Source organism: Leptinotarsa decemlineata, unplaced genomic scaffold, assembly GCF_025532065.1.
Source record: "Leptinotarsa decemlineata unplaced genomic scaffold, Ldec_3_MD MMD2_tig00078422_RagTag_RagTag, whole genome shotgun sequence".
In the NCBI taxonomy this organism is placed as follows: Eukaryota; Metazoa; Arthropoda; class Insecta; order Coleoptera; family Chrysomelidae; genus Leptinotarsa; species Leptinotarsa decemlineata.
The window spans coordinates 20,012,019-20,031,727 of record NW_027412747.1 but is presented as its reverse complement, the minus strand read 5'-3'; the positions used below and the strand labels follow the sequence as shown (position 1 = coordinate 20,031,727).

The 19,709-nt window shown below is 33.7% G+C and overlaps 1 protein-coding gene and 1 long non-coding RNA gene across 2 annotated transcripts in view; one reads left to right on the top strand and one right to left on the bottom strand.

Annotated features, from left to right (window-relative positions):
* The window catches only part of LOC141487255 (uncharacterized), a 55,421-nt gene extending 39,322 nt beyond the window's left edge, over positions 1–16,099 (bottom strand). Inside the window, exon 1 of the long non-coding RNA XR_012468291.1 lies at positions 15,818–16,099. This is a non-coding gene — a long non-coding RNA (uncharacterized lncRNA). The remainder of the gene's footprint in view (positions 1–15,817) is intronic.
* On the top strand, positions 433–15,463 carry LOC111502591 (UDP-glycosyltransferase UGT5). Its single transcript, XM_023156704.2, has 4 exons — positions 433–802; positions 6,698–7,504; positions 9,438–9,657; positions 15,031–15,463. The coding sequence occupies exons 1-4, from the start codon at positions 559–561 to the stop codon at positions 15,305–15,307; spliced, it is 1,548 nt and encodes a 515-aa protein (XP_023012472.2). The 5' UTR covers positions 433–558; the 3' UTR covers positions 15,308–15,463.
* Positions 16,100–19,709: the final 3,610 nt, after the last annotated feature.

Sequence of the window (19,709 nt, the reverse complement as noted above, 5' to 3'; positions counted from 1 at the left end):
TTGAAATGGTATGTCACGAAACTCAATGTGACGAACCAAATTCTACGCGGCCAAAGCCGCGAGCAACAACTAGTATTTTTACAAGCCTCAGTTTGCTTCTAACTGAACATAACTGATAAAATACATTTCCACATTTTACACAAACTGTTGAATTATTCTGCTTGATTTGACAGCACTTGAACATCTTTAAATTCAGTTCCATATCATTACTTTCAAGATCTTTTATACTTTCGTTGTCACTTGACGCCATCCTGTTTGGACATCTTATAATGTGATCCATATGAATCAGACAAACAAAGCTTCCAATCGAGACAGCTACGTGTAATTGATACACTCTGTATAAAGGTATCGATAAAATCAAGTTAGGAACAACTTTATTCGAATCGTTCTACAAGAGTCATTCATACTCTGCGCGATAAATTTCAGAAGTCTAATCACTGAAACACTGGCATAATTGTTCACCGTGACACCAGTCTGAATATTACGTTCGGTAGACTCACTACGGTTCAAAAGTTCCTTACCTTGGCACATTTCTGCTGTGACACGTGCCGATGAAAGATGAAGATCTTATATATCATCATTATTTTACTTGAAGCAGTGTATCTTGGAAATAGCTTAAACATTTTGGTCGTGTTTTCTATGCCAGCGCGGAGTCATTTTATACTTGGGAATTCATTGGCTCGCGGATTAGTTGAAGCAGGACATGATGTTACGATAGTGAGTCCTTTCGAGGACAAAAATCCACCAAAAGATGGTAAATACACTAGTGTCAAACTGGAAGGGATGAAGGAAACTATGGAAAGTGAGTAAACTTTGAAAATTATTGAATATGTGGTTTTATTAAAATACACCTATTCTCGCTTTAGCCCCTTTGGAGGAAATTTATTCTTCAAAAATTTGATAAGAGAATCGAGGTTACTGTGATAATATAGCGTTTGAGAGTCTTATATATTTTTTTGGTGCAATAGTCTGGGTCACGAAATCCTTTTTTTGGAACTTCTGTCCAAGGGCACCGAAAATTATGATCCAGGGCTCATTCAAATTCAAATTCATTTATTCGTAATTGCAACAGCAGCCATCTACAAGATGGATATACACGTCATGTTTTACACTCATACACAAATTGATAATACACTCAGAAACAGGTAGTTGAAAATAAAAGATATAATATATAATAGTAAATGTAAATGATCGTTGTGACTAATTCACTCTGAGTCATTGAGGAATTCTCTAACCGAATAATATGCTTTTGCCAACATCATTTTTTAAATTGTTTGTATGTACTTTCTGAAACTCATGTTCTCTATGCTGCTCGGTAGTTTGTTAAAAAACTTAGCTCCGACATATCCTTAACTTTTCTCAAATTGATGATGTGTTGTTTTTCCGGGTGTTCATCCGTTGTGTACTATTCGATAGTCGACGTTTCGCCATCATCTCAGATGGCATTATCAAGACGAGTTACTGCTTCGCTTCGAGAGGTGTAAGTGTATATATATATATATATATATATATATATATATATATATATATATATATATATATATATAGGTGAAGCCATAAGAATTTGGTCGATTCTGAGTTCTGAATTACGGCAAGAGAAGAACTGTGACTGTTTCTTCTGCACTTACGTTAGATATATACAGTTTTTTCAATGTTCACTATGAAATTATTAGCATTGCACCAATTTCTCAAAGAGTTTATGAATTCATTTACAGTATTTTCCGGTTCCTTCAGGGTCTGTGCAGAGGCCACCACCGAAGAATTGTCTGCAAACATTATGACTTGTCCATTCGTGATATGGTCGGGCATATCATTGATGAATATTGGGAAGAGTAGTGGTCCCAACACTGACCCCTGCAGAACCCCGATATCCACGAAGTAGGTTTCAGAACATTAATTTTTTATTTGTATATAGGCCTTTCTTTCATTGAGGTATGACTTCATTACTTCGAGAATTTTTTTTCTTATTTCATTTCTTTCTAGTTTATTTAGAATAAAATTTAATTTTAGAATGTCAAATGCATACGAGAGATCAAAGAAAATGCCAGCAACGAAATTGCCTGCATCAATATTATAATAGACACATTCTATGAATTCAATTGTTGACAATCCATGTTGTCGAAATGAGAGAATCTTTTTCATTTCCAGAAAGTCGACAGTTCTTTCATTCGGAATGACCTCTAGCTAATTTTTTAGAAATTTCAAGACGTGTTCGCTCGAAAAAATTGGGGAGGGGTTGTTTTTTGCAAATATCTCGGAAAGTATTGAAGATATCCGAAATTTGAAAGAAGATCCTTAAATCCATTAAACATCATTATTAAGAAAAAAATACATGTACCTTCTAGACACTTGAATAAACGAAATTCTATGGGAAACATTTTTTCCCCTGATTGTTTCAGTAGATATACTTTAGTTAATTAACTAGTTTTTACAAGTTTTGAATTTTTTTGCTACTAAATATGAATATTTAGGAACAAATCATAATTTCTATTTCTCTTCGATATTCTGAAATAAAAGTTTTTATAATTTATACTTCCTTTATTTATTTAATGAACAATTAGTTTTCAACAAATAACATTTACGATATGTCTTTTTTAAATACTACAAAAAAAACCATAACAGTCATGTGTCACTTTTTGCGTAAAGAAAGAAAAATATTCAAAAAATTGTGAAAAATAGAGAAAAAAAATTTTTGATAGTATTTGAAAAAATATATCATAAAAATCAATATGTTTAAAACAAATTGTTTATTGGATGAATGAGGAAAATATGAATTTAAAAATTTTAAAAAAATCACAGAATGTCAAAGAGAAATATAAGTTATGATTTAAGAAAAAATCGTTTTTAAATATTCATAATTGGTAGCAAAAAAAATTGTTAATCAACAAATGCGTGTTTAGGCAATATATTTTTTTATGGAACGATTTTGTTGAAATCATAATATCCGTCACTGATAAAAATCCCCTCAAAAAATTCCAAATATCTCATAAACGATATATTCGTTTAAAACAATTTTTTAAACAAATTGAGCTAAAAATTATGGAAAATAATTTTTATGTAACCTAAAATATTGAGAATACGAATGAATTTGAATGATGGAAAAACACATTTTTTTCATTGCTCCAGTTGAATTTTTCACTTTTTAACGTCTTTGATTTCATTAATAACAAAGTGAAAAATCAAAATTTTCTAATTTTTCCAACAGGAATATTTTTTGAAGGCTTTCAAAAAAGCTCTAAAAAGTGAACAACATTTGAGAATTTTAGCTTGAAAATTATCAGGGTTTTTATGTAAATTTAAAATAATAATATGTAAAAATGAGTTGATTAATTGAAGTATATCTAATATAACAATCACGGAAAAAAAATTTCCATGGATTTTCGTTTATTCAAGTGTCTAGAAGGTATGTTAAACTAATTAAGTTGAAATAATTTTTATTGTTCAAAGCTCCGTACCGGCAACAGTACTACCAACTGTCGAAAGCGCTCGCAGATAATTAATAAAAGATATAAAGCTTCAAATCCTTTTTGTAAAATTCAATATTAAAATACTGAAAATAAAAGAAAATTAGTTGCATCATTCAAAAAAAAAAGTTTTGCAGAACACAAACCCCCTTTTTTTACAAAATTGTTTATAACTTTTGCAATTTTTTTGAGATCCTCTGAAAATTTTTCAAAAAGTCCTGGATGATAATTTTCGGTGCCCTTGAACAGAAGTTCCCAAAAAAGGATCTTGTGAACCAGACAACAATACATTATTGAAAATCGCTCCATAATTCTGCACTTCAAGGATGATATGTAACACTTAACTATATTTCACAGGAGAGGTAATTATGAGACGGGTGTGAAGTTATCCACATTCACAAAGTACACTGAGAAAAAAATATCGATTTATTATTTTTTCATTCACCGACTCTGCACATCTACCATTTTTCAATATTATACGCTTATTGACTGATTTAGTGAAGAAAAGAACCGTCCTAGTTTATTAAACTGTCTGAAGGGGTGAAAATAGGATGGAAATATTAAAAAAAATCGTAACATGAAAAATCGACTTTGTACACCTACAAAGTCGAGATAATATATTATTCATGATGATCTATTCGACAGAAAAAACTTCACGTTATAGTTTTCCAGGCCGTCTGAGGGGATGAACATGGGGTGAAAATATCAAAAAATTTCCTAACATGAAAAATCGACTTTGTACACCAACAAAATTGAGATATGTTATTCCTGATGATGTATCCGACAAAAAAAATTTCACGTTATAGTTTCTCAGGCCGTCTGCCGTCTGAGGGGGTGAAAATGGGGTGAAAAGTTTAAAAAATCGTATCTTCGAAAATTGAATGTGTACACCTACAAGATTGAGGTATGTTATTCATGATGATCTATTCGACAGAAAAAAAATTCACGTTATAGTTTCCAGGCCGTCTGAGGGGATGAACATGGGGTGAAAATATCAAAAAATTTACTAACATGAAAAATAGACTTTGTACACCAACAAAATTGAGATATGTTATTTCTGATGATGTATCCGACAAAAAAACTTCACTTTATAGTTTTTTAGGCTGAGAGGGTGGAAATTAAAAAAAAAAGTCTTTGAAAATTGAATTTGAACGCACCTAAAAGCTTGAGATACTCCTGATTGATTTAACAATGAAAAACACCGAGTCAGAGTTTTTCAGTTCTGAGAAGGCGGAAATGGAGTGGAAACGAAGTGACTGGAAACTTTTATACCATATTAGTTGTTTAATGGAGTGAATTGATAAATGTTAGTGTATTGTATGTAGGACTAGATACTTCGCTGCAAAGTCAGTATTTTTCAGATGCTCTATATGAATACATATCTGATTGAACTATAGTAATAAATAGCCTCAAAGAAACATATCAGCCTCTTGATTTTCATAACACATAGAACCAAAGCAAAGGAGAACATTAGCGTTAGTAAAAGCATGTTTTTGAAAATTACACTATTTAATGATTATAATAATTTTGTTTCGGAAAGGTCGATTTTGTGAAATATGGTACATTCATTTAATTTTCGATACTGAATATAATCCGTCAGAATATATGATTTCTTCAAGTTTCCACCCCATTTTCACCCCCTCAGACAACCTGGAAAACTATAACGTGAAGTTTTTCTCTTCAAATAGGCTGTTAGGAATAACATACCTCAATCTTGTACGTGTACAAACTAATTTTTGAATATATGATTTTTTCAAAATTCCATCTCATTTTCACCCCCTCAGACGGCCTGGAAAACTATGACGTGAAGTTTTTTCTATCCAATAGATCATCAGGAATAACATATCTCAATTTTGTAGGTGTACAAGGTCGTCTTTGCATGTTACGATTTTTTCAAATATTTCGACCCTATGTATCATATTGGAAAATGGTAGATTAGCAGAGTCGGTAAATAAAAAAAAAACGATATTTTTTTCTCAGTTTACTTTGTAGATATGGATAACTTCACACCCGTAATTATGAGATCGTTTACTTTATGAGGAGCATTGGTACTTGATGTGCCTTGCAAATCATTGATTCTGCCAAATCTTATTTTATATGTACCACTGGATGGAGAACAACATTTATATATTTCCACTAGTTCGGATTTCCATTGTCTAATATGATTCTATTATGATTTGAAATCTCTGAAAATATGTTTTGAAGAAAAAATGTTTCAAATATGTGTTCCCGTCAACCAGCTGTCTCACCCTAACGAACGACAACCCTCAGAAGTCGAAACTTGTGCAAGCTAAAGACTAATGAGGTCTTACCTTTCAACGTGTCATTCCTAGCAAGTGCAAATCGATTGTTCAGCCTGCGGCTTGAACCACCGACTAACACGGCGGTCGAAGCGACCGGCTACCGAAAGAACAAATACAATTGAAATGAATAGCTGAAAATAATAATCATTTCGTAGCAAGCAATAAAGTGTGAAATAAAATCACAATGAATTGAAAATAGGCAAAAAATAAAGAAACTGGACAATCATCAGCTGGAAATGATTGTGGATACTAACAATCGAAACGTCGTGAAGTACCTTGGTTTGAAATCTATTTGATTTTTTTTAATTCATTTTTGATTGTTCAATTTTTAATTTTCTGCTTATTTTTATTCTATTGTGATTTCATTTCACGATTTACTGCTTGATATAATTGGTATTTTCGGCAATTCATTTACATTTTAGTTGTTCTCTCAGAGATTTCAAATCATAGACAATGGAAGTCCAAACTAGTTAAATTCACCACGAAACATTGTCAACCACTTTGAAACAAAAGTTTTTGTATGGTTGATTCAGTATTTCCTTTTTACATTTATGATGCACTGTGTGGAACCTTTGGAATAGTAATGAATATTACAGTGAACAGGTATCTATGGTATAAATAAGGATAACTTTGTAAGCATGATTAGTTTAATTTTCCTCTTGAAGATGATCACTTGGTGATCGAAACACATGTCGAGGTGTTAAAATAACGGATTGATGTTGGGAGAAAACTTTAGTGATATTAATTTCCATTTTGATTTGAAATCGACAGATGTCCTTTACCTGCAGGGTACAGAATTGCTTATGCTGTTTTAGATATTAGCACGTACAGGTTCACTTTTATTATTTAGAGTAAACTTCAAATTAGTATATTGACTTTCCTGTTGAGTATAAACTTACTTTTCAGTCATCACACTTAATTTTTTTTCAGGTATCGATCAGAACGTGAATATGTTCGACCTTTTCGACATGAATCCATTCATTTTCATACCTTTCATGAATTTTATGGGCAACGTGATCACAAACGCCACTCTCACCAATGCAAACTTCAAAAAACTGGTCAATTCCGATCAGAAATTTGATGTGGTTGTAATTGAACAATTCAATAACGATGCGCTAAGAGTGCTAGCTTGCCACTATCAAGCGCCCTTAGTGATGTTCAGTAGTGTTGGAGCCAGCTCATGGGTGAATTCGTTGGTTGGAAATCCATCACCTCCATCATATATACCAGATATGTTTCTGAGTTACACCAGAAATATGAATATATGGCAACGCTCAGTGAACGTATTGATGTATCTTTCGAAAGAGCTCAGTCATAGATTTTTTTTCACACCGGCTCAAAACGAACTAGCAAGGAAACATTTTCCCAAGTGTGTTGATGAGAATGGCCCTATTACAGATGTATCTCTTCTGCTTTTGAACTCGCATGAGAGTGTCGATGATCCGGTGCCATACGTACCCAATATGGTGAATATTGGTGGATATCACGTGAACCCACCGAAAAGTTTACCTAAGGACCTCCAAGAGTTCTGTGACAATGCGAAAGATGGAGTGATATACTTCAGCATGGGCTCCAATTTGAAACCCTCGGACATGAGTCAGGACAGTAAACAAGCTATATTGTCTGCCTTAGGAAAACTGAAACAAAAGGTATTGTGGAAATGGGATGAAGATCATCTTCCAGGTAAACCTGAGAATGTTAAGATTGGAAAATGGTTCCCACAGCAAGATATCCTAGGTGAGTTTTTAGAATAGAGATAGAATTACATCATGAAAGCCTATATGCTCAGATATAAAAGTCTATGTAACCTTCAAGTAACTGAAATTGATAGAATAATGAATGAAAGACTGAAAAAGAGGTAGAGTTGAAGAGTTAACACGTTAGTGGATGGAAAAGTAGATTTACATGAATTACATGTATCTTGTCATCAATGACACGAGGAAAATTGAAGTTTCAAAATTGAAGGCAATTTTCATGTGATGAAACGTACGAAATTTTATTAAAAAATATGTATTGAGTTCGAGTATAATATTACATGAGTAATGATTGTTTGCTCGAAAAATCAGGGGAAATTATAAATTTTTTTTGTATTCAAGCAAAAATTTATTGAGGGATTTTCACTAAACGGTTCACAGAAACCTAACACGTGTTTTACTATGAAATGACTCATTTTGACATGTTAAATACCAATTAAATTGTACCTACTTAGTGCGCTTTATATCTATCGACAATTTGAATCATATTGACTGATACTATCTACTTGATGACTACTAACTTTGTATTCTAGGAACAAACTTATCCAATCAGATATGTAATTGAATCTTTTCGATAAAGTCTGGGTCACGAGATATTTTTTTGGAACTTCTGTGCAAGGGCACCGGAAATTATGATCCTGGGCTCATTAGATTCGGAATGACTTCTAGCAACTCTTTGAAAAATCTCAAGAGGGGCTCGAAAAAATTGCAAAAGATATAAACATTTCAGTAAAAAAGGGGGTTTGGTTTTTTGCAAATATCTCGGAAAATATTGAAGATTTACGAACTTTGAAAAAAAATTTTAAAGTGAAGGAAATTTTCTAAAAAAAGGCTCCCTCACGCAACATCTACTCAGGCCATGAAAACGTTTGTCGGCGTTTCCATGACAACCAAACACTGTACAATGGATTATTATTGCTGTCAGTTCGCCAAATGCGGTGTTAATTCAAATTTAGATGTCATTTTGAAGAAGTTAAAAGATCTATATGAGTGAAACGTCAATATAATTAATTGAAAAATGGGTGAAAATTCAAATGACGATGATTTAGAGATGATGAGTACTCCGCCTGAAGTTAGAGTGGTGGCAGCTAGTACAAGTAGTGATTTATTGCCAGAAAAATCAAAGAGATTGTACATGATGCATATAACCAACTGAAAACATGGTGTGAAGAAAGGAAAGTTGCTAAGGTAACAGAAAATGTTTCATTGGCGTATTTCAAAGAGAAATCTGAAGGCAAAAAGGTATCGACATTGTGGGCAAATTATTCCATGCTAAAATCGACACTTGCAATAAAAGAAAATATTGACATTTCAAAGTTTTTCAAGCTTGTAGCATTTTTAAAACAAAAAAACAGTAATTATAAACCTAAGAAATCAAAAGTATTTACAAAGGAAGAAATTGACAAATTTATAGTTGAAGATCCTGATGACGAATATGACGAATACGAGTATGTTCATAAAAAAGTACTGTGATCTAATCAATCGAATTATGATAACTCTTCACAAAATGAATAGAAATATTTGCAATTGTTGCGAAAGGTGTATGATAACGGACTTTTGGAAGCCTTAATGCCTAGTCTAGTTATGTTATTACCCATTTCCATTTGTTTACTGTTCCACACACTAATTCAAAGAGAAACTAAGCTATTGACGGATAACAATATGAGTCCATAGTCCAGATTAATATAAATTACTGTAATTTTGTTTTAAAGAGTTAGTTTGAGTCATCTCCTGATTATACTAATTTCGTTAGCAAAACGTGCGCCTAGAGAAAGCGCTCTCTTTCTGGTGTGCGGAAAAATAATTCAATGCACTTTGCGCTAGAGGTTCCCATTTATTTGTTGACTACTAAATGCAAATTCTTTATTCTATTTGAAGAGTTGTCTGAAATTTGATTGAAATGATTTTTTTCTCAGCTCATCCCAATGTTAAGTTGTTCATCACTCATGGCGGTTTACTGAGTAAAACAGAAACAATCTATCATGGTGTACCTATACTCGCCATTCCTGTTTTTGGAGATCAGAAGATGAATTCTGCAAAGGCTGTTGCAGCGGGATATGGTTTATCTTTATCAATAAAAGAGTTAAACGAGGAAAAATTATCTAATATCCTAAATGAACTATTGCATAATTCAAAGTAAGTCCAGGTTTTTATATCATTTCATATAGTGAATTTTCACAAAGTATTCGAAAATATAATGAGTTGCAACAAACCTAGTTAATGCTAAGCTGAATGCTGGAATAAATTTCCACTCGAAAATAAATGTATTTCTCCAAACTACCTTCACCGTAGATGTAGGGTAATTATTCAATATCCAGCGTGATATTAGCCAAGAAAGTGGCTGTTTTGCTGCAAGCTTTTACCAGAACCTACACTGTAGGTACTTTCTAAATATATATTTTCTAGTACGTAACTATCTCTCTTAGATACATTCTCTGTTACATTATTGGTACATTGGATGTTTATTTCCCGCTTGGGGCTTTCTTTACGAGATGGAGCTGTTACCAGTTGAAAATATTCCTCTTAGATGAAGGTTTCGTACATACAGTTGAGTCGTGTTTAAATTATTCGAGTCCCAGGCACTTTCCTGTTTGGGTTGGATCTTTCCTGCACTGAAACCTTGACATTACTTGAACATTACCTTGAAACCGGTCTGTAGGTGATCTACTTGAATAATTTCAGCATGGTTCTGCTACTGGATAAACGAAAAACATCTGCGAGACTAACCTCTGTGAGTTATTGTGCAATTCAATATCCAAAGTGGTGTTACCCAGGAAAGTAGTTGTTTTCCGACATGCATTTACCAGAACCTACGGTGTAGGTAGTTGGGAGAGATGAATATTTTGAAATTTCATTTTGAAAAATTCATTTTTTGTAGGATGATTATTGTTTTGTAGGATGATTATTGTTCAACAATTTTATGTTATTAATTCAGAATTGTAATTTAATCTTGAATAGTGGGTCATTTCTGCATTGATTTCTTCATGAATATAAGCGAAAGTCAGATTCAACATCTATTCCCAGTATTTCACAGCTATCAGATTGGTAAAATATTGCGGTATCATTGGCAAATCCTATTATTACACTGATCTCTTCAGCATTTAACGTAAACAGCCCATTAACAGCTCATTTCTGATGTGCAATCAGGATTCATTCATTTATTTATTTATTCAACGGCAAAGCCAATTTACAAAAACATATTTAACAAAGTGTGAGGAACTACAAAGTATTTTCGAATGGTCATGCCTGATGTCTACATAATAAATTACTATTTATAACACAATAATAACAATATTTATAAATCCTTATGTCCAGTGACTACATTATTGAAAGATGAAACAATTCTGGTACTTACAAGAAACAAGATGTAACAAATCTGGTACTTACATATGGCAAGGTAAAGAAAAGTTTCGAAAACGCTATAGCCGTTTCAATTGCTTTCTTAAACACCTGAAGTAATACATCAAACAAATCTTAGTTTCAGAATACGAGGAATCAGACTATTCAAAGCAGAATTTGTATGGAAAAAATCAATATGAAAAATGTCAGGACTTCTCATATCTTTTTCTTTGATATGAAAAATTATACTTGAAGTTGTTATGGGCAGTTTATCTCAGTATTTATTCATTTGAAGAGGAAACTCAAGTTTATAGAAATGCTCCTATCTTCCAAAGATTTTATATTCAACTTGGTTAAAAGTCGCCTATACTCATACTCATTTCGTTGAATACCAAAGTGGAAAGCACAATTCTTTAAGAATTTCTTTTGAACATTCTCAATCAAATCGATATTTACATAGTAATATGGGCCTCATATAACCGACCAATATTCAAGAATGGATCTTAAGAAAGCATAATATATAATCTTTTTTGTTTTAATTGAGAAAGTAGAAATTCTCAATACAAAACCTAGCATTTTGAGACTTTTTGCCACAATTTCTGATACTTGAAGATTAATTTTGCTTTCAAATTTAACTCCCAGATCGCGAGTAAATGTTTACTCTTTTAAGAGCTATATTATTCAATGTATATTTAAAGAATATTGGACTTTTAATATTAGCGAACGTAATGATTTGATACTTTAGAATGTTTACCTCTAACAAATTGATTCTACACCACATGGAAAAGGCTTCGGGATCTTTTTGAACTAATTCAGCATCTTCCCGGCAAGTAATTGCTCGATAAAGTTTGAGATCATCATCAAACAGAAATTCTGAATATTTGAAAACAAACTCTATGGCTGATACAAACAAGTTGAACACCAGTGGGCCCATATGGGATCCCTGCGGTACTCCTGATGGAACCTGAATGGGCCAGATGTTGTATCTCCGTATTTCACAGACAGAGTTCTACCAGTTAAGAAGCTACTGATTACTTGCAAAACATTCCCTACCAAGTGTTTGAATTTTAGATATAAGTAGGCCGTGGTTGACTTTATCAAAGACTTTATCAAAGAGTCAACCTGTAGCCTCCTCTCAACATTTTCAGTGTTGAGTAGTTTGTGTAAAGAGCAAGGTTGGTACAAGTGGATTTACCACAATTTAGTACAACAATAGCAGACCCTTATCACTTGTGATACTTTCAAGTCATGCGATGTAAAAAAAAATCACTTGTGTTATTTGTTTGATTACAGCTTGACACAGTAGATTTGTCTATCTTGTGTGGAAAACTTCAGTTTTTGGTTTTTCTTGGAGCGCAGTGTCTCTTTTAGACAACTATTCATCAGAACGAACTCATAGTGTCATACTGATGGTGAACAATCTACTTAACTGATCAGAAAATTTGAAGTTCCACAGAGTTGTGTATTGGGACCACTTCTTTTTGCACTCTACATAAGTGATTTTCATAAAAACAGACATCCAACATTCACCACTACGCTGATGATACCCAACTATATACCTATTTCAATTCCCGTGGAATTGAAGAGGTCGAAAAACTCATTGATAGAAATCTTCAATCACATTTTGATATATCTTGTGCACACAATTTGAAACTCAATCCAAATTAATCGCAAATTATGCTTTTCAGGCAGAAACATAGGAGGAGTACGTTGCGTGAATCTCTATCTATTCACATCGATAATCACCCAATTCCCTTTGTAGAGTCAAGTAAAAATTTGGGTTTGTGGCTTGACACCGAACTTATTTTCATGAAACAAGTCAATCACGTATGTGAGACTTCTTTCAATATTTTGAGGCAGTTATAACATACTTTTATTGACTAAAAACTTCAAACTCAGCCTATGCGAGTCTCTTATGGTCTAAACACTGGCTTACTGTGATTGCAATCACGGATCAGTTTCACAACAAACTTGACGCTCGGCATCTTCAGAAAATACAAATAGTTGTATTTCATCAAATCGGACTTCCATTGTGTAATTGATTATAAATTGATTTGAAATCAATCTGTAAAAAATTAAAAAGATTAACCGAAAAATAGCGATCTTATTGAACAAAAAACTGAAATTACAAAGAAATAACATACAAGCAACAAACAAAAAAAAAAATTGAAATAATTATACGAGCTGAAAATTAAAAAATTGAAAATATTATTAACAAGAAATGAAAATTAAAAGATTCCAAACCAAGTTATGTCACGACTTTTCGATTGTTAGTATCCACAATCGTCTTCGGGTGATAACTGGACTTATTTCTTCGAGATCTGACTATTTATAGGTCATTCGAGTGCTTTCACCTATCTCCTCTTCCCTCTATTCCGGATTTGCTGGTTTCTCCTCGCTGTGTGTGTTTCTTGTGCTCAGCAATGCGAAATTTCAAAGGCCTCTTAGTTTCACCGATTTATGATTCTCTTCACTCGCAGGGTATCCGGTAAATGCAATTCTTGGAATCGCAGTCCGCGTTTAGTGGCCTGGTTTTCGTGAGGCTACTACGGATAGTGTTCCCAGATCCGAAACAGGTCCTGATGTATTACCTGGACCCAATCCTTCTTATCTTTTTCGATAATCCTCTGTTGCAAGGAAGTACAAGTACTGGTTTTGGCAGCTTCTCTTCCTTGTGGAGCTCTTGCTGTCTTCTAACTAAAGCCTGTTCTACCATCACTCTGGAGTAACCATTTCGTTGAAGGTCATTTTTGATGATGCCTAGTTCCTTTTCGAGACCGTCCTTTTTATTACAGAGCCCGAAAGCACGGTCTAGTAGAATCTTGTTGATTCCTCCCTTAGTCGATTGATGGTGGTTGGATTTCTGGTTCAGATACTTTCCTGTGTGAGTGGGTTTTCGATATACAGATGTTTCCCATTTAGTGTCGGTCCTCTTCACCAATATGTCTAAGAAAGGCAATTCGTTGTGGACTTCCTCCTCCATTGTGAAAGTGATGGAAGGACTAACGTTGTTGATGTGCTTCAGGAAAGTGTCTAGTTCTGCATTCGGATGATTCCATATTATGAAGGTGTCGTCTATGTATCTCAACCAGACTCGGGGCTTCTTGTGGGCCTCTTCTCAATGGCCAGAGTTTCAAACCACTCTATATATATATTGGCTATAACCGGTGAAAGTGGCGATCCCATTGGCATTTTTTCACAGATTATTTCAGGGATTTCAAATAAATTTATATTAAATTAGACAATGGAAAACCGAACTGATGAAATTCACCACGAAACATTGTTAACCACCTTCAAAAACAAATAGTTGTATTCGATTTCCATATGGAATCCGTGAATACGATCACATAAGCTCATCATTTGAGAATTCTGGCTGAAACTGAATGCTCTTAGAGAACTGCACCTTCTTACCTTCACTCATAAAATTTTACCAACCAGAACTCCACCTTTTTTGCGTGATCGGCTCATTTCAGTATCTGTCAATAAAATTAGTCGCGATCGACACCTCCTGTTCTCATTGAATCGTTGGTCGGCTATTTATATACGTAGTTTTTTATATATGGCAGCTAAATTGTCTAACACCTCATCGGTTACCTCATAAGTTACGTCTTGAAAACTTTGAAAAAGACTCAAAGCTCCAACCTCAACAAAGAATTAATTTAACATAACAGTACTTTCCTCAGATTATCATAAAGGTTTCGATTTCCCAGATTTTTTGTTTTTCCATACCACGATTGTAGGACTTACTATTTTTTCATTTCGTGTTGATACCTCACACTCTCGTACATTCATCATACCTTGTTTCATTATATCTTTTTATTGTTTGTTTGTTATCATGATGGATGAAGACTTGTTATTATTATTATTGTACACCGAACAGTATGGGACCTAACACTGTACCCTGGAGTGCTCCATAATCAAATATCTTCTTCAGCTATGTCTTTTAGTGACTGCAGTGACTAAATGTGGATACAATCTTATACTTTCCAACAGAGGAAAGTGGTCTTGTTCATAGTTTTTTCTGGAATATTTTGAAGAGATATGTAGTCAAAGAAACTGATTTGTAATCATTTTTGCGTTATGTCAAACCTCTTTTCGAAAACTGAATGTGCACTTGTTGAAACCTTTATTTGAGCTACTATATAACTGATTATCATGATTTCTTCACAGGTATAGGGATAATGCTAAAAGAAGATCAGCGATCATGCACGATCGAAAAGTGAAGCCCATGGATCTTGCGACATATTGGATCGAATTTGTTGTCCGACACAAAGGAGCACCACATTTAAGGGTAGCTGCCCTTGATTTGACTTGGTACCAATATTTCCTCGTGGATATTGTTCTTCTAGTGGGAGCTGTTGTTGCCAGTTTGATGCTAGCTTCTTATTTGTTACTGAAAAATCTGTGCTGCCCAAGAAAAACTAGTGAAAAAATTAAGAAAAATTGATATTTTTGTAATGTTTTGATTTCATCTTCTCTTATTATCTCAGTAATCCAGGGTGTATACATTCGTACAGAAGATGAGGTAACGACGATGGAGGCAAACGTGATCACTGTAATTTTTTCGAAACAAATTAAACAACAAATTCAAATATTTTTTCAATGCTGTTATTTACTGAACTATGTTGATAACGATGATTTTATTGTTCATTGAAGCAATTGCAAAATCAAATGGAACAACACACAGTAACTGAGTAACGGATGACATTAATTTCACTGAAGAATATCCGAATCAAGAGGTAATTTCAGTCTCAATATGTTTCTTCAACAAAAAAAACATTAAAGATAAAGTCTTATGTCACTTAACTTTTTTCTATCTGTAATTACGTGGGAGTATCAACAAAGGGTAGTTGGGAATTCAACCTTTTCCGCCGTTCATATATTTCTGAACATTCGAAAGCATTTCAAACTTGTTGTCATATACCGGTGTCGACAATTTCAAGCATTCCTCACTCACCCTTTGGCCGGCCTTCAAGGACACTGGACTTCTTGGTCTATGGAACTGAATATGTTCTTTGAATCGAGATATTATAGCCCGCTTTATTTGACCAACATACTTTATTTCGCAATCATCATATCTCATTCTGTGAATCCCAGACCTTTTCTATTCCGTCGTCTTGAATTTCGGTTTTTCCAACACTTGTTGAAGTTTACGAATCCTTATGATCTGAAACAGACATAAATTGGGAACATGGAGAAAATTTTCGAATTAAAACAAAGGTTGAATAGAACTGGCCGATACTTGATGGAAATCCATATCGAAACTTGATACAGTTTATTGTAATGAGTGATTTGTTTGCTGGTATCTTTTTGGCAACACTGTTTTTGACAGATCACGCGTGAATCGTATCATTGTCAAACTTGTTCAGTTTGGTGTATAATTTAACCATAAATGGACTTATGAATGAACATGCATCGTGCACTTCTTTCAATTTATGGGCAGTGAGTGAGGACCGAAGAAAATATTGCGGCTGTAGCTGACAGTGTTCGTGATGACCGTGAAATGTCGATTCGCCGCAGTTCGCAGCAATTGAGCCTCTGTTACTCCACTACGTGGAAAATTTTGGGTGTAAAACCTTATAAGATACAGCTGGTGCAAGAATTGAAGCCACACGACCTCCCACAACGTTTAAAATTTAAATGGGCGCTGGCAAAGTTGGAGGAAGATCCGCATTTTTATCGAAAAATTGTGTTAAGCGACGAAGCTCATTTCTGGTTGACTGGATACATTAATAAGCAAAATTGCCGCATCTCGAGTGAAGACTAGATGATTGACAACTTTTTGTTGCCCAAAATGGAAGAATTGGACATGCCTGACACGTGGTTTCAACAAGACGGTGCCACATGCCACACGGCACACGAAACAATGTTCCAATTAAGAGCCGCCTTCGGTGAACAGTTTACCTGTGGGGTCATGTTAATGCTCATGTCTACATGAGACTGACGTTCTGGAAGCTAATATTGAAGCGATATGTTAGAGAGAGAGTGCCAAAATTGGACCTTGCGCATGGGCCATCTGAAGCAGAGCCACGGACAACATTTGCATGAAATCATCTTCAAACATCAAATTATATTGATCTTTCAATCGATTCAAATGAAGATTCCATCAATTTTTTCAAATTTTTTTGTGTTGTTTTGAAAATCAAATCCTATACCTCTCAAAAAATTACCCGTTATGATGTCGCGGTTTTTGTAAAACCCTTTATAGTAAAAATCATACAATAAACCATTATTTTTTTTTAAACAAAAGTTAATAACTATGAATAAAATTAGGAATATGCTATAGCATTTTCTTTTGCCATGCATTATTCCATCCTTATCAAATGCTATTTCTTTCAAGGTGTAGCTTATGTTTCACTTGGTCAACTAGAACCATATTCAACTTATAGTACCTAATTATGAACTAAAGCGAGTTATACTAATATTTTTTATTCAAATGATGGATTCACATCATATAGATAACCTAGTGTTCATGTTCATGTTTTTCATATGTGGACCATAATAATGCTCCACCAATCTTTGAAAAGGAAAAAAGGAATTAGTGGTGTTGTAGAATATAAATTATGTTTCTTACCTACCTTTAAAATGTCATATAATTGTACTCTATCATGTAGAGCACACTGTCTTCTACATCTTGCACTACTAGTAGGATTCCTGTAAATCGAAAGAGACAATTTTACATGATGTGTATATGTATTTCTATTATAAAATTGTATTATATATTACTACATTTACTCATCTGTTACTGAAGAGTATAATCACTTTAGTTATATATTTTCACCGTTGTATTTATATATTTTCAAGCCTTGGATCGTCTATTTGCGCTGGTGGTGAACTTTAGTATTTTCATCTGTCATCAGAAAATAAACAATCGGATGTCGACCTCTAACTTTCAATCAGCTGAAGGATATTTTCTTTCATGTTCCGAGAGCAGATCGGTTAATGTGTGCTGTTCTCACCATCCCTCACCACTTGGTGCGTTCGTTGTTTATTCGACACTACGAAACGTGAATCCCTAGACATGCCATCTGGCGGGTCGAAACAACTACTCCTTTCTTCTAGTAGTCCTTATGACATTAAGTAGATTTTCTCTACACCTGTATTTGGTCAACGCCTTGTCTATATAATCAATTTAATATTCAAAACTGGCAAAATACCACTGCAATGGAAATATTCCATAGCCACTCCCGTTTTTAAATCTGGTGATAAATCCAATCCCAGCAACTATCGACCAATTTTTGTAATAGATAATTTTGCGAAGATTTTGGAACATGCCATCAAAATTCGCCTACTGGAATTTTTTCAAAAAAATGAGGTGTTAACAGAAAGGAAATATGGATTCATTAATGGAAGTAATACTGAACTAGCTGTAGCTGATTTATTTAGGCAAGCATCGGATGTCTTAGACAATTCAAAAAAGTGTATTGCAATTTTTCTTGATGTGGCCAAGGCCTTTGATACAATTTCTCATGAAGCACGCTTAAATAAACTGAATTTATATGGAATACGAGGACCAGCAAATAATGTTTTTACAGATTATCTTTCTTGTTGAACCCAACGGGTCAAAATAGTGAACACTATTAGTGAACTGGCTAAAATCTCTAGTGGCGTGCCTCAAGGTACCGTTTTAGGCCCAATACTATTTTTAGCATATATTAATAGTTTAAGTCGCATAAATGATTTCAAAGGGCACCTCATATCATATGCTGACGATACTGCAATTATCTGTACAGGTGATACATGGCAACAGGTATATAAAGTAGCAGAAGAGTGTTTGGGTAAAATACAAATTTGGTTAAGTAACAATCTTCTCAACCTTAATGTTGAAAAATCGAAATTTATTACTTTCACTCTTCTGAGCAACCACCAACTTGTCCAACAAAAAATTTATTTACATATGCCAAAGTGTTCTGAAATCATTTGTGAATGTCCATATATTGAAAAAGTAACTCAACTAAAAGTATTTAGGAGTTGTAATGGACCAACATCTGAGATGGGATGAACATTTGCAATATATAATAAAAAGACTTAGACATTTCAGCTATAAAATGTTTGAACTCAGGAATATACTCACAAAAAAGTTTAATTATTTTTCACAAATCTCTTGTTGAGTCAGTTATACGTGTGGGGTGGAATGTTTGAGAATGTGCTAAATATTGTACAGGTGCTCCAGAATACAGTTTTAAAAATAATGTTGAAAAAAAACAATTTGATACAGAAAAACTCTATTCTGAAACTAATCTGCTTGATATAAGAAGTTTGTATGCACACCACTGTCTTATATGGATATACTCGAACAATATCAATTATTCTAAGGCAAATACAAAGTACACCAGAAATGTACATATTTTTTCCATTGATATACCCCTTTACAAAAAAAGTCATATCCAACGTTCAGTCTACTATTTCGCTCCAAAACTGTATAATATGGTTCCTCTTGAAATGAAGATCAATACCACATTTTTTAAGTATAAAAAAATACAAAAGAATTCATAATTGTTAATAATACCCGTATAAACAGTTTATTCAAACATACCCATTAACCCAGAAATATCACTCAGTACATTTTCTAATCTTTTAATGTGTCTTTCAGTGTATGTGTACCTATTTCTAATATTATGTAAACCTAGATGTATACATAATTATAGGTACTTATTTTCATAAAATATACCAGCTTCCTCTATCTATTCACTTATACAACAGCAACAGTTATTTAATATTTCATTACTTCTGTGCATGATATATTTTTAAAGTACTTCCACGGGGAGACACACGGAAGCACATTACAAACCACCTGCGCTTAGGCTGCTTTCCTCAAACTCCTAGTGGTCTTAACCATAATATTAGTA